This window comes from Chelonia mydas, chromosome 6, assembly GCF_015237465.2.
Source record: "Chelonia mydas isolate rCheMyd1 chromosome 6, rCheMyd1.pri.v2, whole genome shotgun sequence".
Classification (NCBI taxonomy): Eukaryota; Metazoa; Chordata; order Testudines; family Cheloniidae; genus Chelonia; species Chelonia mydas.
In genome coordinates this window covers 42844893-42872145 of record NC_051246.2, presented here as the reverse complement: position 1 = coordinate 42872145, position 27253 = coordinate 42844893, and the positions used below count along the sequence as shown (strand labels likewise).

General features: G+C 45.5%; 1 protein-coding gene and 1 long non-coding RNA gene across 14 annotated transcripts in view; one reads left to right on the top strand and one right to left on the bottom strand.

The window, feature by feature from the left end:
- Positions 1-27253, bottom strand: part of WT1 (WT1 transcription factor) — a 139016-nt gene that overhangs the window by 31732 nt on the left and 80031 nt on the right. For 2 of the 13 annotated variants that reach the window (XM_007067890.4, XM_007067891.4), the window contains exons 1-3: positions 16057-17142; positions 9770-9892; positions 9084-9186 (exon numbers count right to left, since the gene is read on the bottom strand). In XM_007067890.4, the coding sequence (XP_007067952.2) occupies positions 9084-9186; positions 9770-9892; positions 16057-16447 (617 nt within the window). In that variant the 5' untranslated portion in view covers positions 16448-17142. Of the gene's footprint in view, positions 1-9083; positions 9187-9769; positions 9893-14686; positions 14737-16056; positions 17165-27253 lie in introns of those variants that run through there. The other 11 variants (XM_007067892.3, XM_043550190.1, XM_043550198.1 and 8 more) reach the window with 9 other exon arrangements.
- LOC119566409 lies at positions 16919-27091 on the top strand. Its single transcript, XR_005225447.1, has 3 exons — positions 16919-17055; positions 18859-18963; positions 26801-27091. It is a non-coding gene; the product is annotated as an uncharacterized LOC119566409 (long non-coding RNA).

The following is a 27253-nucleotide window of genomic DNA, read 5'->3' as shown; positions in this document are numbered from 1 at the left end:
ACAAATGGCCTAGGAACCAGGACAATGTTCAGAGACAGGCTGGAGGCAGTCCTGGGCTCCATTTCAGTACAGCTGGAAGCGTGGCTGGCTCATGCACTCCATTCAATAGGAGGTTTACAACTGTGTGTCCCGGCTACAAAAGAGGGCCTTGCTCGTGTGATCAGAGGGGAATTCTCCGCTTTAGGGATCGTGAGTTTACACTTGTCATCAAATAAACTCAAAGATGGTTTGTCCCTTGCAACACGTACAGAGGCAATTTCTGCTCGCCTAAAAACTCCCACAGCCGTCGGCTCAAGCCCCTGCCCCTGGTCATTCCAATGAAGTTCCCGCGGACCCTCATTTACGCCGGTGTAATTTGGCCCAGAGAAGTGGCTTGAGGGAAGACAGACCCGCTAACCACTTGTTAGATATTTGCTGAGAAAGAGGAGGAGACAATAGTAACACGGTGCCATCTGAGAGGCCACCCACTGGCAACCAAGGTACCCCGGGAGACCGTGGCTGGAGCTGCGGGGAGGGGAGCGATTTGTGCAGGTTAAAGCCTGAAGCTCCAAACAGAAGTTGCAGCCCGACCCTGCTCCCACCGAAAGGGGCAAAGTAACTGCTGCTTACTGCCGAGGGGGGGAGCGCTCACCTGGTCTGCGGAGCACATAGGGACAGGCCCATAGGGACAGGCCACCCACCCAGGAAACCCAAGCGTGACTAACCCAGAGACGGGCAGCCCAGCAGCCTGAGAGCATAGCCCATCCGAGCGCCCCCCGCGCACTGGGACCTCCGCTCCAGGGCCCCTCTCCCTGCCTTTCACGGGACCCGGGATAACACGGTCCCGGCCGGGCCTTCTCTAGTTGATGATACTCGCGTCCTTCGCAGGGCGGCAGGTGGGCTCGTTGAAGCTCAGCACCCAGGGGAAGGAAGAAAGGCCTTGGCGCTTCCCCTGGAGAGCCCCGCTGGGCGAGTGGCCCCCCCCTGCGCTCTGGCTCTTGGCCGAAGGCGCCTCGGCAGTTATTTCGGAGTCTCACTGTGAACGCCTCCAGAGCTGGAACTGGGTTTCCATTTCTACCGCAGCAGGGACTTCGGCCCGGTTCTCCCGACGGCACAGCTGCGCGGAAAGGCCCCTGCCCACCCTCAAGACGGATCAGCGCCCATGTTAAGTCGGCTGAAAACCCATCCCCAGGGTCCAGCCCTGCAGTGGGGGCTTAATGCGCATGCAAAAGAGAAGCCAGATATACAGATGGCTCCCGATCTAAAAACAGAACTATGTTTAAGTCACCAGTATTTAATCACACCGGAAAAATAAGTGTTTAGATCCAGCGGTTCCTAAAAACTTTGCGGACCACCATTGCCACTCAGGGCTGCTTACTGACCTCAGGTTTCAGAGTAGCAGCCGTGTTAGTCTGTATTCGCAAAAAGAAAAGGAGGACTTGTGGCACCTTAGAGACTAACAAATTTATTTGAGCATAAGCTTTCGTGAGCTACAGCTCATCGGATGCATCCGATGAAGTGAGCTGTAGCTCACGAAAGCTTATGCTCAGATAAATTGATTAGTCTCTAAGGTGCCACAAGTCCTCCCTTTCTTTTTACTGACCTCAGCCATTCATAGAGATACAACTCTCTGCGGGTTAAGAGTTGGGTTTGTGTATCTGTTTGAATTCAGGCTTGTGCGCGTTCTGGCTGGGGAAATCCCCCGTAGGCCTTAGCAGCTACATACTGTACCTTTGAAATAGCTCCTGTTAAATAAAACGATAAACATAAAACGCCTGTGGCACGAGGCAATACTGTGCTTGAATACACAGTTTTGGGCCGGGAGGTTTTAAAGAGGGACTAGGTATCTAGGCGAGTGTGTGTGGCGGATTGTATTGAATTTTCTCCTTGTGTTATTCCGAGCCTCCTCCGTTGCTCTCAAGTAAGCGTGGCTCATTTGCCTTGACAAGCAAACACCATTTTGCTCCAGGTGTGTGTGTGGGGGCGGGGGGGGAAGAGTATTCATCATCCCCATCTAAGATCAGTTAGGACTGTAGACTCAGCGAATGATTCATAGGTGGTGGACATCGGGAGCCCAATCCCGCTCCCATTGCAGTCAGCGGAGTTCTCTCAGTTACTTCAGTGGGATAATAGTAATAATGATGCAGCCGTCCCTATAGCTACCGATCACATCACAGCCTGGCTGGAAGGTTTTGTGAGTCTCGGCTCCAGTGGAAACACCCTCCCCTTCCCTGCTGCAAATAGGACCCAGAGGTGAAAGTTGCTGCTGCTGGGGAGAGACGCCAAACGCCAAAACACAGCGAGCTGGAATTCAAGTACTGCCAACTCTGGGCTCCACGGCGGATCACCCCAGGCTGGAAGCAAGAGGGACGCAGAAAACGGCAAGCTTGACCAAGTTTGCCAAGTGCACCATCGGACTTCCACAAAAAGAAGTAAGTATGGTGTCTCTAACAGAGGAAGTATAACAAGGTATCCATGCATCCATTTAAATCTAAAATGGGTTATTGCTGCCAGTGCTACAGGATGGTCTCGGAGTCAATAGTTATGTTCAAATCCTAGCTTTAAATACGATCTGAACGATGAGAAGGAAAACTGGAGTCTCTGGGGATTTGCCTGCATTGATTCCCATTTGAATCACTAGTTCCCCCAAATAAGACACTAAAAATAACTTATTTTCATTACAGAGATGTTTTTAAAATGAAAGGGGGGAGGGACTTTTCTACAACGAGGATTAATGTAAGTTGGAGTGAAATAAAAGGAAGTCAACCCTGAGCGAAAGAGGAACTTTAAAGGAAACCAGTAGTAGATCATATAGAGTTTGTTTTGGCCTGCACAGCAGTATTACTGAGTTCTTGACCTCTGCACAGAAAGAGCTATAATCTGAACTGAAACTCCTCCACTCTTAAAGTCTTTGCAAGTGTGACTCACAGTAAATTTTCAACATTAAACATGTTTACTACATTAAACAGCATGAGGTAGAAAAGTTCACATCACCATTTTAATGGAATCACAAATACTGGCCTTTCAATGCACGCTTGCAGACTGCATAGCTTTGCCATCAATAACTAGCCATCAACAACGGACACAGTATCTCTTGGCAGATGCGGTGCTTGTGTTATAAGAGAGAACAAGTAGTTGCCAGAACTGGAGATTTCAGAGATACTGTTGCTTCCATTATAAGAATTATGGGCTCTTGAATATTTATTTCCAGTTATCGCCTTTCTTACTGTCTCTTTTACCAGGGCAAAACAATGGAAAGGTCTTCAGTCTTAGACTTGCTTGCATATTTTCTCCTTACTTCCTTTCTTTCTTATGGACAAATTGCTACTAGCTAGCTAGACTTGGAAATCTTCTTAAGAGCAGTATTTGGTGAATTACTGCAGTGTATGCAGAATTCTGGAGTTCTGTAAATGTATTGTTAACCTGTTAAAGGCATCGTTATGAGTTTTACACCAAATTTGTTATAGGATTCAGACACAGATCAGAGCGATAAGAAGCCTGAGTGACTGCTGGTGGATGTGAAATTTTTGATGGTTGATGCCTCTCTGCTTTCAGAGATCAAAACAGTTTAAAGCCCTGCTTTCTTTTTACAAACACAACATTTACACTTGTCCTGTGGAACTCATTGCCACAAGGATTCCTTTGTAGGGTTCTGAAAGGATTTGACATTTGTATGATAGTGAGACCAATAAAGAGTTACATTAGACAAGATACAAAAACAGCTAGAAGGAATATAAGCCCCTTTTCTGAAAGCATAGAGCCACCTTTAAACTTATGGAGACCAGGAGGAAGCTTTTCCTTACGGGCAATTTATTGCATAAACGTCCTCTACAAGGTTTCTTACACCTTCCTGTGAAGCATTTAGGACGGGCTACTGTCTGAGACAGGATTCTGAGCTAGATGCACCCAGTATAACAGACCGCTCCTATGCCTAGTGCCACCCATTGGCTGTTGCGCTCGATTCCCCCTCCTTCCTCCACTTTTAAACAAACAAAAGGAAACACTAATATGTATGGTTTCAGAGTAACAGCCGTGTTAGTCTGTATTCCTAAAAAGAAAAGGAGTACTTGTGGCACCTTAGAGACTAACCAGTTTATTTGAGCATGAGCTTTCGTGAGCTACAGCTCACTTCATCGGATGATGAAGTGAGCTGTAGCTCACGAAAGCTCATGCTCAAATAAACTGGTTAGTCTCTAAGGTGCCACAAGTACTCCTTTTCTTTTTACTAATATGTATGCACACAATGAAACGTATGTTAAGCAACCTCTCAACGGACTGAGGAAAAGAAGAGAATTAATAGAGTTGGCCTGCTAATAAAGGTGGAGCATTACTGTATTGCTCACCTTCAGGAATACTCTGTGGGTCATCTCCTAAGGCAAAACAATGCCTTGTCTACACTGCAAAATTACGCGTGTTAAAGAATGTCAACACCTCTATGAAACAGCAACACAAATACTGCCTGGCACCAACCGGCTGGGATTAATCCTAGTCCAGCATAGGGCTACGCAAAACCAGATGTTAAACACAGCAATCCTGGTCTAAATCAAGCACCACGTGGTGCTTAACACCGTGTTAATACTTGTTTTAACACAATGTAATTTTCCAGTTTAGACAGCCTTTATGGAGATTTCATAAACACTCAGAGAGAGACTTTGTAGGAAATTCTCTCCTTTATCTCAGGATTTTGGTACCTTTTTGCCACTCTAGCTTGCCTGTTGTACATAACAAGGCTTTTCCTCCACGAACTACAGCTGTGTACGAAGATGCACATGAACATCTGAAAACATCCAGAGACAGATCAATGTAGGCATTTTCACCAAAATGAGTGTACCTAAAGTTAGGCACCTAAATACACACTGTCAAACCTAAATCCCTGGCCTGATTTTCTGAGGGGATGAAGTTGAAGTCTATGGAAGCTGGTGGAGCTTTAGGTTCCTCCAGTGGGACTCAGTGGTCAAATTCAGAGGTGATGTGTGTAAGGAAGGGACCATATTACTGACTGCAGGCTAAGTCAGTCTAAGCAGTCCAAGTTGGTGTAACATACAAATGGAGAAGGCCAGAAGAAGGTGTAAATTACACCAATTTGGACGCCCTTAGATTTTGTCTGTCTTGTTTTAGTTGTGCATGGGGTGGAGTGAGAAGAAAGAAGAAAAGGGATCGGCTCTCCGAACAGGAATGAAGACAATGGCTATCAAACTGTGGTCCATGGGCCACCAAGCATCCGATAAGCCCTTCCTGGAGACTTGAAGGATTGAATATTTTGCAGAGCAGGTCCTAGTGGCCCACGAGAGGCTCTCTCAAAGAGCGATCCACAGAATGCCAAGTTGGAGAACCCCTGGGCCAAGACTTAAATATGTTCCTTGCATCTGTACTAATCTCTGTCATCTGTGTTTTCCCTAGCCGCTCCTCTACCATCTTCCCTGGAGGAATTAAGGAACTAACATGAAAAATACTCTTGTTTCTGAGGTATGTTCTTCATAAATTCCAGTCCATGTTTCCTACCCTCTGTACTGCCTAGAGGCCAACTGGCCTTCAAACAGGGCACCAGTTTTCCTGTTTCTAGCACTCAGAGAAAAAGAGATTAGATGATCTGAGACACTCATTGGGATGAACCTGGTGATCCAAGCGGATATTACTACCACATCAGCAAGTGAACTTTGGGTTTATTCTGATCACCACTGTATTGTAATTTTTCAGACAAGGGGCGTTCTGGAATGCGCATTAAAGCCAAAATTGAAGCTCAACTTTCCATCTAGGCTTCAAACAAACAACTTGTTTCCAAGTGTCGTTTATACTTGGTGCCTAAGTGGTGAGAGAATAGTCTCTACATATGCCTATTTACAGCAGATAGCTGCTAAGGACAAGAACTGTATCCAGGTGGATTAAGTCAAACTGTGGTCTCATTAGGAGGTTTTATCGTTCCAAGTGCTGAAGGTACCGAAAGACGACTAGTATAGCATCCCATCCTCTATTTTAGGAGAGACTCCCTATTATAATTAAATGCTGGAGAGCCGACGCTTTAAAGATCTGTCAGTATACCCACTACAAAGTGTTGAGAAACCGGAGTATTAACGTTTTTGTTCTGACGTGTGTAAATGTTCTGGTAGAGTTTTACATACATATGATGCTAGCTCCAAAAGAGTGTAAGGGATTAATCCTTAGCCCACTGCAGTCAGTCAGTGTTACAACTTTCATTGGCTTCAATGGGAGCCGGATCAAGCCGCAAGTCAGGGAGAAATTGACTGCATGCTAGAATGCCGAGCGGTAATAGGGGGAGTTAAAGATGGAGTTTCAGCTACCCATGAATGTAAGGGTCTAATTCCAAAACTCACAGCAAGAGATTTTAAGTTACTGGCGATGCAGTGTTTGTGCCCTATTCTATTCATTAAGGAAAATATCACCGAAGCTTATGAAAAATGCCTATTATACAGCCATCGTTGGGAAGGTGGAAGGTAGAGTTTTAGAACAAGCAACAGTTCTTTACTTTCCTACGGCAATGCATATATCAAAGTGCTGGGCTTGCTTCATTAAGCATAATTAGTGCACTTGTAAAACTGAGTGCATCCGCCGTGGAATAAGTTAGTATCATTTAGATTGTGCTTGCTCACATCCCATCGCTAGAAGTAATGCTGAAGCTATACTCTGCAGCCAAGGGCGAGCGGGGCTTCAAACAGAAGCTTTGTATCTGCTGTTGCAAGGGTGAAGAAGGTTTCTTATTCAATGAAGTAGCTTTATGGGTTAGTGTTTGTGTCAACATCTAGAATAATTTAGAGTGAGTCTCCAAAGAACAGACCTGCCAGGTTCACCATGGATTGGCTGGGGAGACCGACACACCATCTGTAAAGGTACCGATCGTTTCTAAAGAACTAGTCTAGCTATTGGGGTTCTGGCGAGATAAAGTTGTATGGAGTTCTCCCGATTCATCAACAAAATTAAGTTTCTGTTAAAGTCTGGCCATTTGTGCATTTACCGTTATAGATACGAGTTCAAAATGGAACAGAGAGCGAGAGGATTTCACCGAGCTGTCTGAAATCGAAGTGCAAAATGCAAGGGGATCTTATAAGGCACCGAAACATGAATAAACTGCTCAGAAAGAAAACACTTTATCTGTGCCTTGAGCTGCACGCGAATTATGCAGAGCCACACATTTTCCCCTTGAGGCCTCTCTACAAATCATATTTATAGATTTTCCTGAGAGATGACCCATCTTTGTCAGTTTCAGTGAAGGCATTCTCCCCGCCAATTATTCTACAACTAATCTATGTGGATAGGCTTCTTTCCTTCCTTCATTACCTCATTCCCTCTTTCCCTTGACGTCAACTCACGTTAATTGGAGAAGTGGCTTCTGGAAGTGACAGAATTTTGTTGTCCCACGTCCAGTGTTGATTAATCAAAGGCGATTAACCAGCCTATGAGAAGAGTCAGTTGCAACTTCCTTTGCAAAGGCACATTGTTGTGTGTGCTCGGGTTACTTAGCAACTCAGAGATATGGGACTGGCTCCAAGTTCACAAAAAGTTGAAGAATAAATTTTAGGTAACTTATTTTCTCAATCCTAAACACACTGTAAAATTGAAGGAGACACACTGACCCCCCCCCCCCATGCCAAACGAAGAAAATGGGAAATAGCTATTGAAAAGGGTCCATTGTAGATGTACGCCATTTAACACGATCAGAAAACGAGATCCATATTTTGGCGGCAAGCAACGCGGGTATTAATTTTCTGATTCTGCTTTTTAAGTGTATATTTAACCCAGTCTTACATCACATTGGGAGTCAAAAGAAGGGGGTTTTAATTTGCGATACAAAGCCACATCGTGGGAAAATTTTTAAATGAACTGGTTTCAGAGTTATGGATATTTACTTTCGTATGCATTGTACATTGCTGTCATTCCTAAATGACCTGCTAGTCTCCCCTCACACCCATACACATACCCCTTTTAAGAACAGGCCGAAACACAGCACCAGAGCCCACTGAAATGAAGTCGCTGAAAGCCTCCCGTTAATTTGCATGGGGGTTTTGGATCATAGTTTGGAGCGTCCCACCTGCAGCAGATAGTGGGCAGGCGGACTACTCCATGGGTCAAAGAGACTATCGATTGCGGGATCAGGACCTGTAATGGTAAACTCATGTGAAAGGGGAAATGGAATTGATAGTGGTGTATTAAAAATAATCAAACCCCAGGAAATGCAGCTTTAGGGAAAGAAGCATCAACATTAATCTGGCATGTTTTTACCAGCTTCGCACAGCTGGTAAGAAAAACTACCACAGAAGCACATTTATATAAATCCGTTTTGCAGCCTTCTTACAATGTTTGTGTCAGAAAATTCCAGGACAACATATGTTATACACCACACTCTCCCCTCCCCCCAGTTTTCAAGCATTCATATTGTGTCCTGTCACTCTGGTCCCTCATAATCACTTCAATCTGATCAATCCTTTCTCTGGGCCTAACCCTACTCCCACTTAATTCAATGGCAAAAACTCTATCTCACTGACTTTCACTGGGCCTCAGTTAAAACTGCCATCGAGTCACTGGTGGGTAGAGAGGGGCCCTTCATGTAAAAGAAGAAAGCCCTTAGCATGGCTCCTATGGTACGTACACCGGACAAGTAAATTCATTGTCAGGATCCACCTTGAGATTGCTAAACCGTTGCTTTCAAAGTGTCTCTTTGTAAGGCGATATAGTCCACAATATATAGTAGTATAGATCAGGAAGGAGAGCCAGGCTCAAAACACTATGAGGGCTTCATTGTTGTTCCCGCTCTAGTGAGAAGCGATCCAAGTAAAGCAGGTAGCTGGGACAGGCATGTTATCTACATCACAGAACCTTCAGAACCGAGGGAAACGTGGGCGCCAGACAACAGGAAATATCTCGTTAAAAAAAAATTTAAAAAAATCAGTGATCAGGACAAAACCAGAAAAATGCATAGAAGCATGAGGGAAGACCAAAAAGAAAAGAAAATCCATTTCCCCTATACAAGGAGTGGTCTGCCAGGGAGTAAAAACACCACACACACCAGCCAAAAATCTTGTCAGTGCAACAAGCAAGGTTAAATGCAATGGAAGAGGAAGCGAACAGTAAAGGCTTCCGCGTGGAGGTACCTGTTATAGGGGGTCCTCAGGAGCAGGGCCTGGCTGCCCGTGCAGCTGTCTGTGGGGGTGTGACAGCCGTACACTGGTGGAGGTACCGAGTACTGTTGATCGCCTGTAGACAAACCACAGAGAGTTAATCACGGCCAGGCTCAGCCCTTTTACTGGAAATCTGGATGGGGAAGGGGAGCGCTACTTTGAAAGTTAGGAAAAGTTCCAATACAAGATACATTGGCTGGTTGAATTCAGGATTAAGCAGCTATAGTCAGAATTCAAACACATGGGTGTTGGGCCTGCATAAAGCAAGTTTACTTGTGTGCATCGGCCAGATTCTGCTCTCCTTTGCCACCAGCGTAAATCCGGAGTAACTCCGCTACGAGTCACTGTGGATTTACAGCGAGATCCCCGCCAGCCGTGTAACACCTTTAGCACCACTAACCAAGTGGCACTGGAGTTCATTACATCTCAAGTATCTCCCATTGATGTGGAGCCCGCAGGTTCAGATAACCCGTGTAATTAGATCGGTAGGCAGCCAAGAGTAAAATAATGTATTAATAATGGGACCCCTAGCCTCGGGGACGGAGAACCCGGGTAACGTGTAACTGCTGGAGCCATCCCCTAGAGAGGCTATTTTTTGCGCGGGAGGTGTTGGATGTTTCTCCCTCCTTTTCGGCTACATAAAAGGTCTCTACCGTTACCTAGCGAGGTCTGTTGACTGATGGGGTCCTCATGTTTGAAGGAGTGGTTTGTAAACTGCGCTGCGTGGTGAGAGGGAGTGTGGCCGTAACTTGGAGTCCCATCAAACGCCACTGCGCTGTAACCTTCCAAAAGAACAACAGAAGAATCAGGAGTTAGTTGCCTAGCCTTGAACTTTCTCGTGAGGCAGCTTCCTGCCAACTGTCTCCAAGCAGGCGTCGAAAACTGAAGCCTACGCTCTCCCAAGGGCTTGAGCTCCCAATGGCTCCCTTCTGCCAAGATAGCCATCAAAGTGAACTCCGATAACCCGAAGAGCGGGTTACCAAAATAGTTCGCTCTCTATTTATGGCCCTGGGTCTGGTTAAAGCCTCCCCCTTGGTGCTGTTTGCGTCTATTCTCCGATTGCTGCTCTACTCTGGTACAGCCCCCGCTGCACTGAGCATCGGAAATGGGGGGGTTTTGCCCCATAACTCGCTCTCCCCATCGCAGCCTCACTAGTGCCATTTCAAAGCAGCCTAGAAGAGAGAGGCATTGAGGCCAGGACAATACATTATATCATTTTTTAACTGAACTCTCCCGGTCAGATATATATATATCAAAGCCTTTGCTGAGAAGGTCAGCTCTGGAGAGGTCCCGAAAGGGGGGAATGGGCCAAAGAGGGTGCTGTGCCCGGGCGGGAGGAATGCCCATTGGCACAGTGCAGCTCCGGGTCAGGAGCCAAGCCAGTCAGAGCACTATGAAGAATGGAAAATCGGAAGTCTCGTTCCTGTTTAAAGAGGACAGATCGGTTTCAGTCATAAAAAGGATGTTTTCATTAATTGTTGCTCATCTTAAAGAGGAAGATTCCCATCTGCTGTGTGTTCTCATCTGCCATTTCCAGTTTTAAAGTTACCCTTTAATCTTTTTATTTATTTATTTTTTTTTTTTTAAGAACAGCTTTCCGAAGAGTCTGCAATAAAAAGGTGGAATGTTAAATGAAAAATAAACTCCTACTTTAAAGCGAAAATTGCTGGCCAAAATAATAAACCTTATATTTTTCACCGAGGAGATTCAGATGGAAAGGGATCACCTCTGCTGACCCGAGGCCGACACCCAATCGTAAATCAGGCGTTGGGACACCAACTTTCATTAATTACTTGGAGCCAGCTAAACAACTTCAGCTAAAAAAGTAATTACAAAGTAATATTATCTTTGAGACTTCTCAGCTCATCAGCATTTAGCCCCAGACCCAAAGATGTCAGCGCAGCTCTTTTGAGAGCAAATACAAACCTTAAATCTTCCTTGGACCGCGAGCTCAGCTTCTTTATAAAGATCACATTTTCTTCTAATCCTTATTAGTCTAGCTCGGGCCTCCTTTGGGGAACCGTTTTGACGAAACACACAGTTGGACATTGGCCTCTACGAATCTCTTTATCCCCATTCTTACATGTATATTCCATAACTCTCCCCCCCAGCCCAAAGCCTCACTCCGGCTTGGAACCCCCTTGTGCTAGGCGCTGTACAGGTACATCAGAAAACAATCCCTGCCCCGACAGTGCTGTGGTCACTTGTTAGGACAGAGATTTTCCAATGAGGTTACACTGGCTTTATTTAAAGGAGCTCGGGAAGACATATCAGTGGGAGGCAGAAGATGGAGATTATAGAAAACACTGGGGCGCTGGAGTAGCACTAGTCCCATGCCTCCATTTTATAATAAATTATCGGACTATGGAGTTCCGTCACGGAGACGAAAGGAGGAAGCTACAAAATAGCAAAGATCTGGATTGTTCTGCCCTCGAAGTCGTTCTGAACCAGCCCTTTGGCCCGGGCTTCCATTAAACACCGAGCCGCATTTCTCCAGACCAACCCAGTCTTTGTATCCCACCCCCATGGCTCCTCATGGGTCCTTTCTCTTCCAGAGCATGATGGGCCTCTTTGGCAGCGATGACAGCACGGGTACCCCATGGACTTCCATGGTACAGCTGTTTCTCGCCCTCTTATCTCCTTCACAGACTCAAGGATTTTTTTCTTCCCCCCTCCTTGTTTCTTTTCAGCGTTCTAAAACACTAACACTTTCTTAGTTACTTTTGGCCTGATGCAGACATTTGGTGGCCTTCGAAACTCTGCTCCGAGCAGAATGATGTTTTGGCCGCATTTTCCGGTGTTGCCTGACCCAAAGCTTCAGGAATGTGATAAGAGAGTTGAGTTCTGAACAAGCCTCCTGATAGCAAGGTCTCTTTAATTAGGACCTTATCAGAGGCAGGGCTGATTAAAATGTGCTGAAAATAATTGAAAGTTGCGCATCTGTTGGAGCATGCGATCTTCTGAAGGAATCCAATTGTTGGAGGAATCCAGCTGGATGAAAGGACAGGGGAAGCCAGAAGAGAAAATGGGCAGAAGTTTCAAAGCCTTATTTCCCCCCCAACACTTGGCAAAAAAGTGATTGCTGAGCCAAGGTAGCGTCTTTCCCACGGTCTGAAAAGGCAAAGTGCAACCTTGACTGATTCAAAGCAAGAACATTTTATCCAGCCCTAAAATACTGTTTGCGATCTTACCAAATTCCTTGAGGCCCAAAGGAAGCGCTGTGTGCTGTAAATATTTTTGCTTAGCGGAGAAGATGCTCGTACCCGTTACTATTTTGGGACTGTCACTGTACTGGGCGCTATATCGGGAGGTGTATCAAAATATGGCACAAGCATGTGTGTCTTGAAACCAAATATTTACGGCCTGGGCGCCCCACCGGGGAAATCTCTCCAACGGTTTAGAGATCAGAGTCGATCTTCAGAAAGCCTAAATTTAGCGAAAGTTGGTAGGTAGGCATTTTAATACGGAGAAAGAACAGGTAGGAGACATATAGAGGATTAGTTGACCATGGTAGTAGATACCACCCCTTTCCCCCCACCCCCTAAGACCTAGGTTAATAGGGCCATTCTGGAAGCTCTTTCAATTCAGTTTTTGATCAATCCGAGTCTTGTCTTCTCCATTCTGAACAAAAGCAAGTGAGGGGGAGTGCGATGCGTTTGTAAATGTCAAAATATGCAGACAACCGATTGTGTGAAGCTCGATCGAAATGCTGGAGGTATCGCATACCTGCATGTGTCATAAAGTGATGGTTTTAGCTGATCCACTTACAGTGTGATTGGATCTGGTTCACCTCTAGTTTTGGACAATTTTGCTGTCTCTTTATTAAAAGACAATTTGCTCCCAGAGCGAACTATATTTTCCCCTAGAGATAAGCTACCAGGTTTGCCTGCAGTAATACCCAGGTCCAGCCAAAGGAACAGGGAAGACTGTTCTTTGGGAAAGTTAAGCCAATCTCTCTCATTTAAAGAATTCCTTATGCTAGTTTAAATCAAAATGGTGAGGAAAATAAGTTTATTTTGGTTAATATTCTCTAAGAATCGATTAGGGGGAATCGATCTGACCAATTGCATTCCTTTCACCACCGCCACACACACACTAACATTTTAATATTTAAAATTATCTTAATGTCGGTGGAACCAAAATTTCCTTCCCATCTGACACTGTATATCATCGTGGGGAGAACAGATACTTTTAAGTATACAGATAGAAAATCTAACCGAGAATGACTGAATGTATAGTCTCAGAAAAATATAAAGGTAGTAGTATCTGGTGTTGAATTATTAAAAACGGAATTACTCTTATTTTGAGCAAAATGTAGACTGCAGCTCAGTTCTGATGGTCACTGCAAACTGATATTTAAAACATTTACTATATATGCTGCCCTTGTCTGTGTCTTAGAAGCTGTCTGCTTCTCCTAATCCTCGCTGTTGTTTCTGATTGTTTAGTTCTTGCCGGAAGGCCCCAGGAATACTGCACATACACATTTTAAACGTTTAAGCAAACATAGAAGAACTTCTCCTGAGACATTAGGTTATTCGAAAAACGGCTAACCATTAGAAATCCAACATCAGCCTAGGTGCACACAAACTGCAAAAAAAAAAAAAAAAAAAAAAACCCACACAGAGCAGGTATTTGGAAAGGCGAATGCTCTTTAGTTTGCAATCGTGGAAGGCGTACGTTTTACTTAACATGTCGGAGAGTGCAAGATATCCTGATACCCCCCAGCTACTCCACTGCCCAGAAATCTGTGCATTAAAATAATAAAAATAAATTTTAAAATATCAGTAAGACATCCTCCCGCGCCCACACACGCCCAAGTGTCAAATAAATCTGAAACATCTCCCCCTCCATACACAATTCTAATAGTTCTCCAAAAGTGATCGCTTTTCAATAATAAGGCGTTTGAACGACTTTTGGAACCAAGTAAATGAACGCTGCTCAGAGACACTTTACATCTACTACTGCCCTCGAATCAACGAGCATTTTGGTTTCAAGGACTGCATTGCTGAAGTAAATGCTACAGTAATTGAGTATTAAATCATGAAGCTCAAATACTTTATTTTTCCTACATATTCTTAGCTTTTTCTCCTCAATGCCTAGTCTACAACCCACGACGCAATTCAAATACTAATAAAAGACCAGTTTCTTTATCGGGATGGCGAGTTATCGATATGCATTGCAATGAGGCACTTTAGAAGGTAACAGGAATAGCAGCCGTGTTAGTCTATATTCGCAAAAAGAAAAGGAGTACTCGTGGCACCTTAGAGACTAACAAATTTATTTGAGCATAAGCTTTCATCCAATGAAGTGAGCTGTAGCTCACGAAAGCTTATGCTCAAATAAATTTGTTAGTCTCTAAGGTGCCACAAGTCCTCCTTTTCTTTTTTGGAAGGTAAGCAATTCAACTATGTGAATATTGCACTTATTCCACAGAAGAAACCATCCTCTTGAGGTTGACAAGTGTGTGTGTGTATATATATATATGCCCGAATTGCAACCGATCTGGTATAAGGCACCCAGAACACCTTTGCGTAGAAAGGATTTGTTGCCCTCCTCTTAAAAAGAATAGAGCATACCTTTGATAAAAGATAATGCAACCTGCCTGAAGGTCTCTTCCCGTCTGATTAAAAAAAAAACCCGATCAGCCTTATTTAATTTATCTTAAAATCTCATATTCAAGCAAGGGTTGGTCTCAATAGATCTATAATTATATTTTTCCAGTTTTAGGTTTAAGATAATTAAACCTTATATCTTAATGCATTTAAGATAATTAATTAGTAGTTGATTACATGAGGCATTTCTAAACAGCAAACCCTTAATCAAGGAGCCATTGCAAGCTTTCAGATGCCCGAGGAAAGTGTTGCACATAGAATAAAAACGACGCACTTATTTCTTTCAAACGGGGTAAAAACTGAGCCTTAAACGCAGTGCTTCATTATATACTGCTTGGTATTTTCCCCCTTCCCCGGTTACATCTGCAGATGTTTAAATTACAGCAAATGGAAGGAAAATGGTTAGATTATAACTACGTGTCCACATTTAGGGATTGCTTGGATTTATGCTAATGGATTTTCCTGGTAATTTAATGGGTGTAAATTTAATGGCTACTGAAATAGTAGTTTCTCTGTTATTCCCTTCCTGGGAAAATACATTCTAACACCAGATTCGGAGATTATCTAAATGTCATCCCATTGTTTGGTTAGCTCGGGTTTTGTTTTTTAAAATATCTTCCAATGGGAGATGCCACAATTACCTGTTTAGTGGAGAGGGAAAAGTGGGTGTGTTATTTCACAGCTTCAAAACGTTAGTTTAACAAACAGAGGGTTTCAGATTAAAAATATATTCTAACGGGAGTGATTTATTTACGATGATCCATTAACTGTTAAAGATAATTCCCCACCTTATACCAGATATGTTGGAAGTAAAGGCTCTAGATCACCTTGAGAGTAACCCCACCGACATTTGACTGTCTTGAAGCCAGTCCCACTTTGAAACAAAACTCTGCAAGGAGAAAGTTTCCTGGTCTCGCCAGACAACAGGAGTGAACCACCCACCTTCACTACAGAAGCTGAGTGAGAACTCAGTTTAAGAGCGAATAGAATAGCAATGCCAATTCGTATACTATTTTAAGGAAAGCCTGAGTGAGTGGCCATCCCAGTTTAATGGAAATCCCTGCAGAGATGTGGCTGCCAGAGCTGGGTCTAGAGATGTTGGTCCCAAAAGTCACTGGTCCGGTTTAAGAAAGGGGGGGGGGGGGCTGATCTTGGTTGTCTAGTGAGTTGCACGGGGAAGAGGACACGCTTGGGAAAGGGCTCGGGTATTAGATTACCCAGCTGCTGCCTGGCGGGGAACAGCCAAGATACAGTTCTGTTTACAAGCCTGTCGGGATCGTAGCAAGAAGAGGGAGAGCCCCATAAACCATTCCCTGGGGGCAAGCTGGCCTTACCCTGGTTGCGGATGGCTTGCTGGCTCTCCAAGCAGTTGGGCAGATAGGCGCCGTTGGGGAACATCCGAGCCTGGCCGGAGGGCGCCTGGCTGGGCGGGGGGGCTCCGAAGGGTCCGTAGCGGCAGGCGCCGGCGGTGCCGGTGAACTGGCCGGAGAAGTGGACGGTGAAGGCGCTCAGGCACTGCTCCTCGTGGGGGTCCGAGGCGTTCCAGCTGGGCTCCTGCTTGATGAAGGAGTGCGGGGCCAGCGAGCCGTAGGACGCCCCCGGGGGGAAGTCCAGGACCGGCGCCCACTGTGCGGCGCTGCTCACCGGCATGGCGCAGTTGCTGTTGCCCGGCAGGGAGGACACGGAGGGGAGCAGGGCGTTAAGATCTCGCACGTCGGAGCCCATCTGGTCGCAAACTTTCCTCCTGCCGGGGAGCCAGTCCCCCCCCGGGCCGCACTTATTCCAGGCGACCTGCCCCCTGCCTGCCAAGCCAGAGCCCGGCTCCGGCTGCAGGCACCAGGCTGCCGAGCTCAGCCCCTTGGGGGAAGCTTGCTCCGGAACACAAGTCCCCGGGTCCAGCCCTGCGGGAGCCGGCAGCAACGCCAGGGCAAGGTTATTCTCCAGGTTCACCCCTTACTCCGACAGCACCGGGAGAGCGGCCCGCGGCGGGCTGGGGAGAGCAGCGGGGCGCGCGAGCCGCCTCGAACTCCGCACCTCGGATGCTGCCTGGCCGCCCTCAAGTTCCCAAAGCTCAAATAGCTGGGCTTGCACGGGAGGAGGAGTCAGGGGCTCTGATGCTCCATTCATCCAAGCTCAGCCTGCTCTGCTGCGCCAAGCCAGACCCAAAGCACTGGAGGGAGGGGGCTGGCGGGGCGCGAGGAGAATCTTTCTCTCCCTCCACGTTATTCCCACCCCTTGGTGCAAACGCCACTGACCCTAACAGCCCCCGGGCTTGCCTTTGCCTTGAGCGAGAGTCCGCAGCAGGCAGGTTATTAGATGGCTCCAGGTGGTCAGTAAGTACAAGCTAAACGATTTCAGATACGAGCGGCTTGCATGTGGAACAGTTATTGGCACAATTGGGATGGGGAGGGGGATCTATTACAGGCAATCCGGGGAAGGGGAGGAAAGGGCTTTTCCTGGCCAGAAGCATGAATGAAAGGCACCGTTTTAAAGAGGCAGAAAATGCGTCTTTTCATTGCAAATCTCTCGTTGCTAAGAGTCCCAAGAGGAATTAAATACTCCTTTTGCGGGCACCTGTGGGCAAGTGGAAACTCTAAGGACGAGCAGGGGGAATTCACTCTAGTAAGTGAGATGAAGACATAAGAGTAATACGATCATTCATTACCTGGCAGGGTAATGCCTAATTGGCCTGATCTTTTGTGGCCGTTTTGCGGGGCTGGGGGCGGAATTAATTGCCCGGACATTGGGGAGACATCAAGAACTTCCCCCCTGCGGCAGCCAGTGTGACAGGGCTCCTTAGGGTACCAGAGTACTGAGATCTCTGTACGAATCTCTTCAAAGGCTCAAACTGGAGAGGACCAGAGGTATGGAAGAGAATCACAAGGAAGGCAAAGGGCAGAGTCACACAGGGAAGGGACTTTAGTTGGCTGGCCAGTGATACGTTAGTGTGCTGAGATATAGGGGATTCAGTCTCTTAAAAAAGATGTCCCCAGTTCTACGCAGCGAACTGGTGTTTAAATGAACCACACAATCCCACCGAAAGGACTCAGCCAGGCAGGCTGCTGTAGAACCGTGCACAATAAACAACGGGGGCTGATGGAATCCTTGCTTCCAAAGGAATCGCCGGGCACTTCCCCCCGCCTCACCAGCCCTTCTTCCACGCGCGGCTAGACCGTGTTTGCCCGGGACACCAGCATCCTCTGCAAAGCAGGGCCTGCGGGCAGCTTCTATTCGCGACGCCAAAGTGGCACCCGGGAAATCCCCATTAAAACTCAGCGCACCCGCCCTTCCCCTTGACATTGTCCCAGGGCTCGCAGAGAGGCGAGCCACGTTAGCGCACACTCTGGGCTAGCGCAAAGGCCCCGGCTGGGCGTCCGGCGCGCGGCTGAGGTTAGCACCTGCACTAGCCAGGTGTCCCCAGCCGCCTGCTTTGCTACCCTACTCTTTAGCTCCTGGTTAGATACTCATCATGGCAATGAATCGCGCTGAATGGAATCCAAACAAACTGCAGGGCGATGAGCAATTAGGGCCTGATCCACAGCCCACCCCAATCAATGGGGAGCATCACCATTGTCTTCAAGGGGCTTTGGATCAGGTCCTTACAGTGGAGGGGGCTCATTAGAAAGCCTTGGCTGGAAACACCCACTGACTCTGGTCCGTGTGAAATTTCCTTCCAACCCTCTCCCTCTAGAGATCGAGCTCCCGGGACAAGCGACAGTTTCTCCCACGGGATTGGATTTTGCCTGCAGACAACAGACACTTACAGCAGGGAAAGAGACCGCTACAAACCCATCTTCAGCTCTCACGGCAGTTTGTCTCGTTGGCGTTCTCTGTCCTGCACAGCCAGTAAAGTGGTGGTAGTTGGTTCGGTTTTTTAAAGCAATGACACTCTTTCCAAACACGAAATAGGGGCTCCTGTTCGGCTACCTCCTTTTTTCAAAGTTACTAATCAATCATCTGCTTCTGAAAGACGCTTCCAACGCCTCATATAAACAGGGTTCTGATAGTTCCTCGATGGTATATTTTGATATTACACGCCCTTTACATGTCTTTACATTTTGATATTGCATGCATATTCCACGAGAAGCGAAACATTCCAAATCACTCGGTCGGTGTACTTTGTATTTTTTCCCCAGGCATGATTCAACCTGCATAACATAAAATTATCTACGGGACATGTAGAATATTAAACAAAATGCAGCAGTCACACTCGAACCTCACCCTGAAACCTTCCGCTTTGGGTACGTAAAAATAAAAGATCTTTAAATCTCAACGAACTGTAACTAGCATTTTTCTGTAAAACAGAGTTTGTCATAGTCTACATAGCAATTTTCACTGTAATCCTTTCCCCACAGAGCATCAGAAGTTGTCACAAAGCATTATCAACTCCGATTTTATGTTTTAAAATAAGAGAAGAATCAATGCTAATCACCGTATTTAAGTATCAGAGTCTGAATTTGTTTTCTCCCTTAAATAACTAACACAGCTAAAAGTTTTGTAGTTAAGTGATTAAACTACATGAATTTGAGAAATAACGTTGAAGCAAATCACTGGTTGAATATGTAAATTGGTCTTACTACTCTAAAAGGAAACAGATTTTAACCCAAAGGCAATCAGCGAAATGTTGCTGTTGCAATAATCAAAGATCGCCCAGGTTTGCGGATTTATTGTTAAGTGAGGATGAAACTAAGGAGAACTCTGTTTGGTATTGCTTCCAGAAAATTGCTTATGAAATTAGAACCCATTCTTTCAAGGGAATCGAGGTGATTCAACCTTCGATTACATTGATTGGTTTGTATTTTTATTTCTGTTCCCTCTCCCACTTCCTAATGTGGTACAAATTAACCTAGTACTGACAAAGCTATAGTCACCTGTTTTTATTCCTATAGCTCCAGTCGCGTTTTTGAGCTATTGAAAGGTAAATATTCTGCGTGCTACAGTTGTTATTGAATTTGTTTGTTTCAGCAGTTGATAAGTGCTTTATAATCTAATTAACCTCTAGTACTGAACACTACAAAATATACGTGGAAATGAACATCTTTGAACTGTTTATACCAAGTATTTTAGGGATCTCTTAACACAAAGGCAAAGTCTTCTAAAAGTGGACTATCTTATTCTTTAGTAAATTGTTTGCTTTGTTTAAGTAACCAGAAGTATTACTGAACAGAAAAGGTAATTTCCTCATTACGGAGGACTGTATTATTCAGACTGTCAGGAAGACTTAGGAAAGCACTTCCAAAACTTCCCCTCTCTCAGCTGAACACAAAGTGGATAGAATCAAACAACAGCAAACTTTAAGCCAAAACAAGGAGCAAATAAATTCCAGCAGGTTCTGTCTTTATACCCAATACACCAGCTCCAGCTGAGAATAAGGACTGACGGGGTGAGAGAAGGGAAACAAGTCAATTTGTACCCCCAAAACCGAGTTTAATTTGTTAAAACTGTGTCTTATTACAGATAAATGTGGAGGTGGGTGAGATAGGTGTTGAAATGTTCCTTGCCCGTGTGTGATACGTGCTGTAACTGGCACAGGTTACATACCGTCTTTACGAGAGTTTCACCTGACCCTAGCAGAAATGCTAAGCATACATAGACTGGCTATAGGCTAGGAGGACACATACATTCCTGAATCGATCAATCCATCGCTTTTAACAGGTTTCTTTAAAGAGCCAGATTCAGGGGCATGCACTTCCCATCAGCGATGCCCAGCGACTGCCACCCGAGAAGATCCTGCAGGGCAAAGCCACAAATAAATATAAAATTGGAGACTTCTATATTTGTCTATACTACTGGATCGAGCAAAGAAATCAGTAAAAGATTGGGTGGAACTCTATTTGCCGGTCAACTAGTCCGCCCTTGTCAATTATGAAGGGAAAAAGTCAGCAGGAAGATCATAGAGAGCCCCTGGTAATTGGCCATCCCCACTTTTTGCAGCCATTTCCTCACATTCAACAGGGCACCAGGTTAAAAATACCCCTGCAATAGACGCACTTTATTGTTGGAGTTGTTTTCAAATAAGAGCTAAATGTCAAGGTCAGAAGCGTGGCCGATAACTCAGGAAGGGGTTAGTACATGCATCCAAATCCACTGAGCTCAGAGCCCTCTTCTTCCAGAGTTAAAGCGATTCCAGTGCGTATGTATGTGTGTTGAAGGAAACGAGCCCTTCCCAAGTTCATTTTCAGATCTAAGGAGCAAAGCCAGGGACCTTCCCTATTTCAAAAAGAACCTTTAAATATAGCTGTATCTACATCTGTCTCATTTTTAAAATATTGGACGGAGGCCCGATTCTAATCTCACACCAGTGTAAATCAGGAGGAACCCCACTTAAGTCACAGAGTTACCCAACATTTAACAGTTCAGAATTCTGGTCCCTGGGCCTCAAAACAAAAGACAGGATCGTAGGAATTGCCAGACCAGATCAGATCTGCGGTCATCCAGTGTCTGGTCTCTCTGACGGTGGCCATGAGCAGATGCCTCAGAGGAAGGTGTGAGAGCCCCAACAGACAGATGTGGGATAATCTAAGTGCCCCAGTCCCACTTTAGGTCTCATCCAGCCCTCCCGTACTGCGAAATGGGTTTAACGCCCGAAGCAGGTTTAATATCTCTTCCAACTTTTTAATAATTAATTGCAAAAGTTCTTTAATAATATTCAGAAGCGTTTATTATCCCAGCACTCTGATGCAGAGATTCCCTCTAGATCCCTGGCAAAATGGGCTTTGGGAACCACCTTTACACACTGCTGCAGTGTCGACCCTTTCTGCGTTTTTCCCTCTTATTTTTCTGCCTTCCATCCCACCAATTAATGGGCTGAGAATTCTTATTACGCTTTACTAAGCACCATAAATGATCCGCTCATGGCTTGGGGGTGGGGGAGAATGACTTAAACAGAGATAAATTCCCAACAATCCCGATCTTTGTTCACGCGGTTCAGTGCAAACAGAGGGATCTGTCTCCTTTCACTCAGGGAGCTGATCAGGGTTTGATTATTTAAGTGCCAAGAGCAGCAGAAACAAAGCTGTGAACCATCTCCAGGAGTCCAGGGTGCAGGGAGCAAAGAGGCTGAGAGAGGCAGAGAATTAATCACAGCGGGCCCGATCCTGCATTCCTCGTGAGCCTCAGTGTCGCGCTGAAGCCACGTTTATTTATTTGGAGTTTAAAATGCGCCTGCAGCGGAAGTTACAACAAAACAGTAACGCTTGCTATTTACAAATACACCGGCTACAAGGCTGGGATGCACTAGGAATGCAGGATCGGGCCCTCAGCCTCGAGGGAGAGGATCCGACAGTTATTGGGCGAAGAAGAGGATTCTCAGACAAATGTGGAGCGGGAAGACACATTTCAAATGTGAGCTTCTGCGTTTGGAGAGGAGCCTTCTCTGTAACATGTTCCTTCCTTGCAAACAAATAATCGGATTCGCTCTCGGCTGCGCAGTAGGAAACTCAGAGCTCCCAGCCCCCGCGAGCAGATTACTATTTTCCTCGTAGTTCATGGATCAATTTCACTGAAACCGGCGGGGAAACTGACTCGGTTCCCTACCCTTACCCCTTCCCTGTCAGCCTCTAGTCTCAGCTGCATAGAACTATTAGGTCTAAAGGGAGCAGCAGGACGCATAGCGCTCCTGCCAGCCGGTCCCTCCTGGCAGGGCTCCTTATTCCATCCCCACCCGAGCACACGTTCCGCAAGCGCCGGACCCCTGGCCCAAGCGTACCATTCCTCTCAATGGAGAGCGCTGCTTACAACGAATGGCGCGCTCTGGCCCAAGAGCGGCTGGACCCAGCTCTTGTTCTGTCCACACGGGCAGTGCCTTCCCCGTGTGCTCCCCTTTGGATCCACGGGCAGCCGATTGATTTCAGAACGCGGACACCAGCCCTGCCCTGGCATGAGGGTTAGAGACCGGTGCTGGGAACAGTTCTAATCGCCACAAAAGGTGCAGACCTAGGACACAGCCTGAAGCCTAACTGGAGGGTGTGTTAGTGTCGTTGGGATCAGGAGAGCAGGGTTTTCAGTGCGGTGCAGAGGAGAGAACAGCTTCCTCAGCTGGAGATTCCGGAGAGGCAAATCAGGGGCCGTTGCCACCCTGGGGTGGTGGACAAGAGCTCCCTGACCATCCAACTGAAAGGAAGCCTTAGGTTCACGCTGCGACCAGCGGTTACGCAGGGAAGCTGGAGAGCTGGGGGGGGGGGGGGGGGGGGGGGGGGGAGGAAGAGTGACTTTGCGAGGGCAGGAAACAACCGTGTAAAGGAATGTTTGATAAAACGAATCTCCAGTACATATGATATGTATATATTATTGTGAGATCAAACGGAGTGTGCTCTGCGGGAAAGGGATTCCCTCTCCCCACAAACTCCTTCTTTAAACTCTGGCATGCTGTCATCAACATCGAAGGAAAGTATGGCTGGATTCTGTTAGCTCATCGGCACCAGGGAATTAGAAGCACTTTCAGCCGGTCTCTACCCTGCTTCCTCTGTAACCTTACAAGCAATGTACAACTGTAAAAACAGACAAGGAACCAGCTATCTGTCAAGATTCGTGTACTCCTTAGTGAAGGAACTTAACCAAGTAATAAATAGTGCCAGTGACCTCCCTGTGGCCTCAAAGCAGGACCAAAGCACGCGTTATTAGATCCCAGAGCAGGCAGGCAATTGGACTGCGGAGCCTTTGGAATCCCAAGACGCTGGCCAATGAAAAATGAAACGGAACCAATAACGCTTAATTCATACATGTGCCGCGCCCCAGGGGCAGAGCCGGTGCAGCGCTCTGGTCTGTAAGAGCTGGATGTCTCGGGGTACAACGATAATCACCCTGCAGTCCGGCGGGAGGAGAGGGAGCAACGCTACTCAAACATACACTCTGGACCCTTCGGAGGCGAGATCTTCAGCAGCGTGCACAGGATTTCCTTAAATCTTCTCTGCGCATTGCTTTGAAAATCTCAAACCGGTGCGCTTCCTGCGCTCGCCTCCTGCAAAGGCGGGTGCGGGAATTTAAGGATTAACTAGTGTTTAAAATGTGTAACGCACGCACACAACTCTTTTTACACACACACGAATCCTGAACAGTGTAAGGGAACCACACATCACCCCTGGTTTGTCAGACCTAGTGGCCCCGCGCTCGGGGGTGCCCGAGAGAGTCAGTTCTCTGGCTATTTATGAAGAGAGCAGTCCATTAGAAGGAATGCCTTTCCTCATCACAGACCCGTCTGCATCGGCCAGATGCCAGTGCTACAGCCTGTTCCGCACCTTCCTTTCGACCGCAGAAATCCATTGCCTACTATTGCACTAGAATTTCCCTCCTGTTCGGTGGCGGGATTCTTCTGCGTTCTTGTTTTCTGTGCTGCTTGGTCTTGCTCGGGAGCCGATTCACAGCAAGGCGCTGACCGAGCCCTCGTGAACTGCTAGGAGACCGGGCTGGACTTTATGGAAGGTTGCGTTCATCAGCATCAGCAACCGACAAGAAGTTTGCGGCAGCTCTGTTTCTTCCCTCACTTGCTCCAGTGTCAGCGCTGTACAGCACTACAGTAAATATGCCACAGGAAAGTGTTCCCATGTTCTGTGGACGGCAAAATAAGACAGATTTGGGGAGTTTACTCTATTATTTTACCGTAAATCTTTGAAATTCTGGAACTAATTATATAGAGGATATGTCTCAATTTGTTCTGCATTAATGCCACATTGGGAATGGAGTCAGGGCCACAGCCAGAGCACATACTCGAGCACATGAAATTGATGAACTGAGACTTGCTGCTAGTCCCGAACACACCATCTGGAATTCCAGTCTGAGGTTACAATTAGAACTTCTGACCCCAAATTCAACTTTGTGGAGAAGGGAAAAAAAGTTACTTACTCTGCACCTGTAGGAAACACAGTGTTCAAGTCTCCCTCTTTTGAAAAAAAGTATTTCTCAGTGTTTGATAAGACTTCTAGTTCATATAAATGCTTTTCACCCAGCCTGGGTTTATTTCATTGTCTTACATTTTCCCCTCCTAAATTTCTTGATTACTGGCTTTAATTGTATCATCACTGAAAGAGTTCTTTCACTTTGTTGAGGCATCTGATAAAGGCTACAATAATGATCTAGCTCTATGCTTGAATTCTTGGTAGGAAAAAAAACAACTAGTGTCTGTGCCTTTTAATAGTGTCATAAATAACTGGGCAGCTATCATTCCACTTTCTATAGTAACTCTTCTCCTATTATTTAGTCTCACCTTGCACCCCTCCTGGATGGAAATGGACTAAAATGAAGTACTAGGTAGTACAGGGGTTCTGTTAAAATTTATTACCAGGCTGCTAAGACAAAACTGAATGTAAATCATCAAGCTGTATAAGGTCATAAAATATCCCTGTGCAGCTAGCCTTAGCCAAGATTCTGGTGAATAAAAGTTCATATAGAACTGGATATCAGTAACATCTTTCAGATCTGGTATATATGACATTTTAAAAGTCTCAGATGTACAGGGAGATATACTTAGAGTAGCTAAAAGAATTATATAGAAATTTTATTGGTATTTGGCACTTTAGTATATGCTTTTTGTTTTTACTTTAGGTAACATGTTGCAGTTTGATTTCATCCTTTTCTCTCTGACATTTTAAATTAGTAAATTTATTTCATAGAGAAAGGATCTAAAAGTCACTGAATGAATCAGAAATGACTACTTTTAAATATGCTAACTGGGAGCCAAGGAATTAGTCTGATATATAGGTTTGTAGAATACATCTTAAAGCAGATCCATCTTTAAATATAAAATTGTAGATGAAAAAGTAGCAAGTCACCCCTGTCCCCTATAAAATTTATGAGAACTCTGAGCCATCTGGCATTTTGTCTGTGAATCCAGATACACATCTGGAATGCAGTGGAAGGATTTACACATTCAAAAGAGGTGGGAAAGGTCCAGCTAAAATAAGCACATTATGCCAAGTCACTAAAACAGAGCTCAGAATACTTATGACAACTTTGATGAGTAAGTGAAGCCTGTTTGTGACTGGCACTGACACAGAAGATAACCCAAGGTCTCACTAACCTTAGCAAAATAACAGGGCAGTATTGCCTTAAGGATGAATTGTTCTATAACAATTTCTCCAATGGATTAGGCACAAGCATGTTTTCCTACCATGTATGGCTTCATTTTTCATTTTTATTTCTCAAAAAACATTTAACAATGCAAGGGAAGTCCTAATTCCAGTTTATTCTTGAGCACCCCTTTCTAGTAACATAGGGCAAAGATACACGATAGGCCAGATTCTGAACTGGTATAAATCAGTATAACTCCACTGGAGTTCTGCCAATTTATTCCAGTTGAGAATCTGGTCCACTTCTCTAAAATCTTATTCTGAACCCTTGGGTACAGAGGAAGTACTGTCAAGTGAGTGGCTGCATCCTTAGGCCTCAACAGTGTACTTCGGCACCTACCTAACTTAAGCACATGCTTAAAACCTTAACTGGGACCTGGGTTCCATTTTGGGGGGAAATTCAGTGTCTCCTCTTTGTCCCACTGCATAACAATGACACCAGAACCCAAGAATATGAAGGCTGTAGCAGTGTGTTCAGCGATTAAAGCAGGGACTATTAATAGGACCCAGGAGTTTTAGTTCCATGTGCCTCTATTTACTTACATGTACAATGGAAATAATGATATACTTACCTATTTCACTTGGGATAAAGTGTGCTATATACATGCATATTGTTGTATTTTGTGCAGCATCAGTGCGTCAGTTCTCTCCCAAAACTCTTTTCTGTGGTATTTCTTGTCAGGCATTTCTGTATCTGACAAGCAGGAATACAAATACATTTTGAAATATGTAAAATATACCAACATTAAGGCTTGCACCATTCCATAATTCAAGTTGAAAATGAAGGATGGAAGGAGCTTGTCCATACCTTAAATACAGAGTTACCAACCTTTGTGGGGACAGCAGTGGTTGGTGGCGTGTTTTGATATTCTTGCTGACAGCAGATCCACAGCAAAAATGATGGCCCAGTGCTGTGGAAGACTTGGCAGAACCACTGGAATCCCACTGCACGATGGGATCTCATGCTGCTAACCCATGCAGGTTGTCAAAGGTTTGTTTGTTCCTTTTTGTGCAGGAGGAGTGAGTGGATTTGCATTTAGTGACCAACACATGCAATCTGCCAAGGGGAGAGTGCAGAAAATGCCAGGGCTACTGCAACCCTCACACTACTGTACCAGCCACAGAGTGTCTCCACTACTTCTTCACAGCGTCGGTAGAGGATTCCATGCCCTCAGGTCCTAAGGGCACAATCGGTTTACTTGATAGAAGTCAAGGAAATAGACCCTTTCATTCAATCAAGGCTGATCATACTTAGAATTCAGATGCTCTCTGTGCTTATCAGACTACTTCATGCAGTGTTCCTATAGAGGCAAATGTCTATAATGCTCACAGACACATACTCTCTCTGCCCTATATAAATGGATCCACCTAGAACACGCATTCAAGTGTGTGGAAATGAAGTACCTATACTGAGGGCCAATACCTTAATAATTTATGTATGGTTCTTGAAAAATAAATTGCTGGAAGC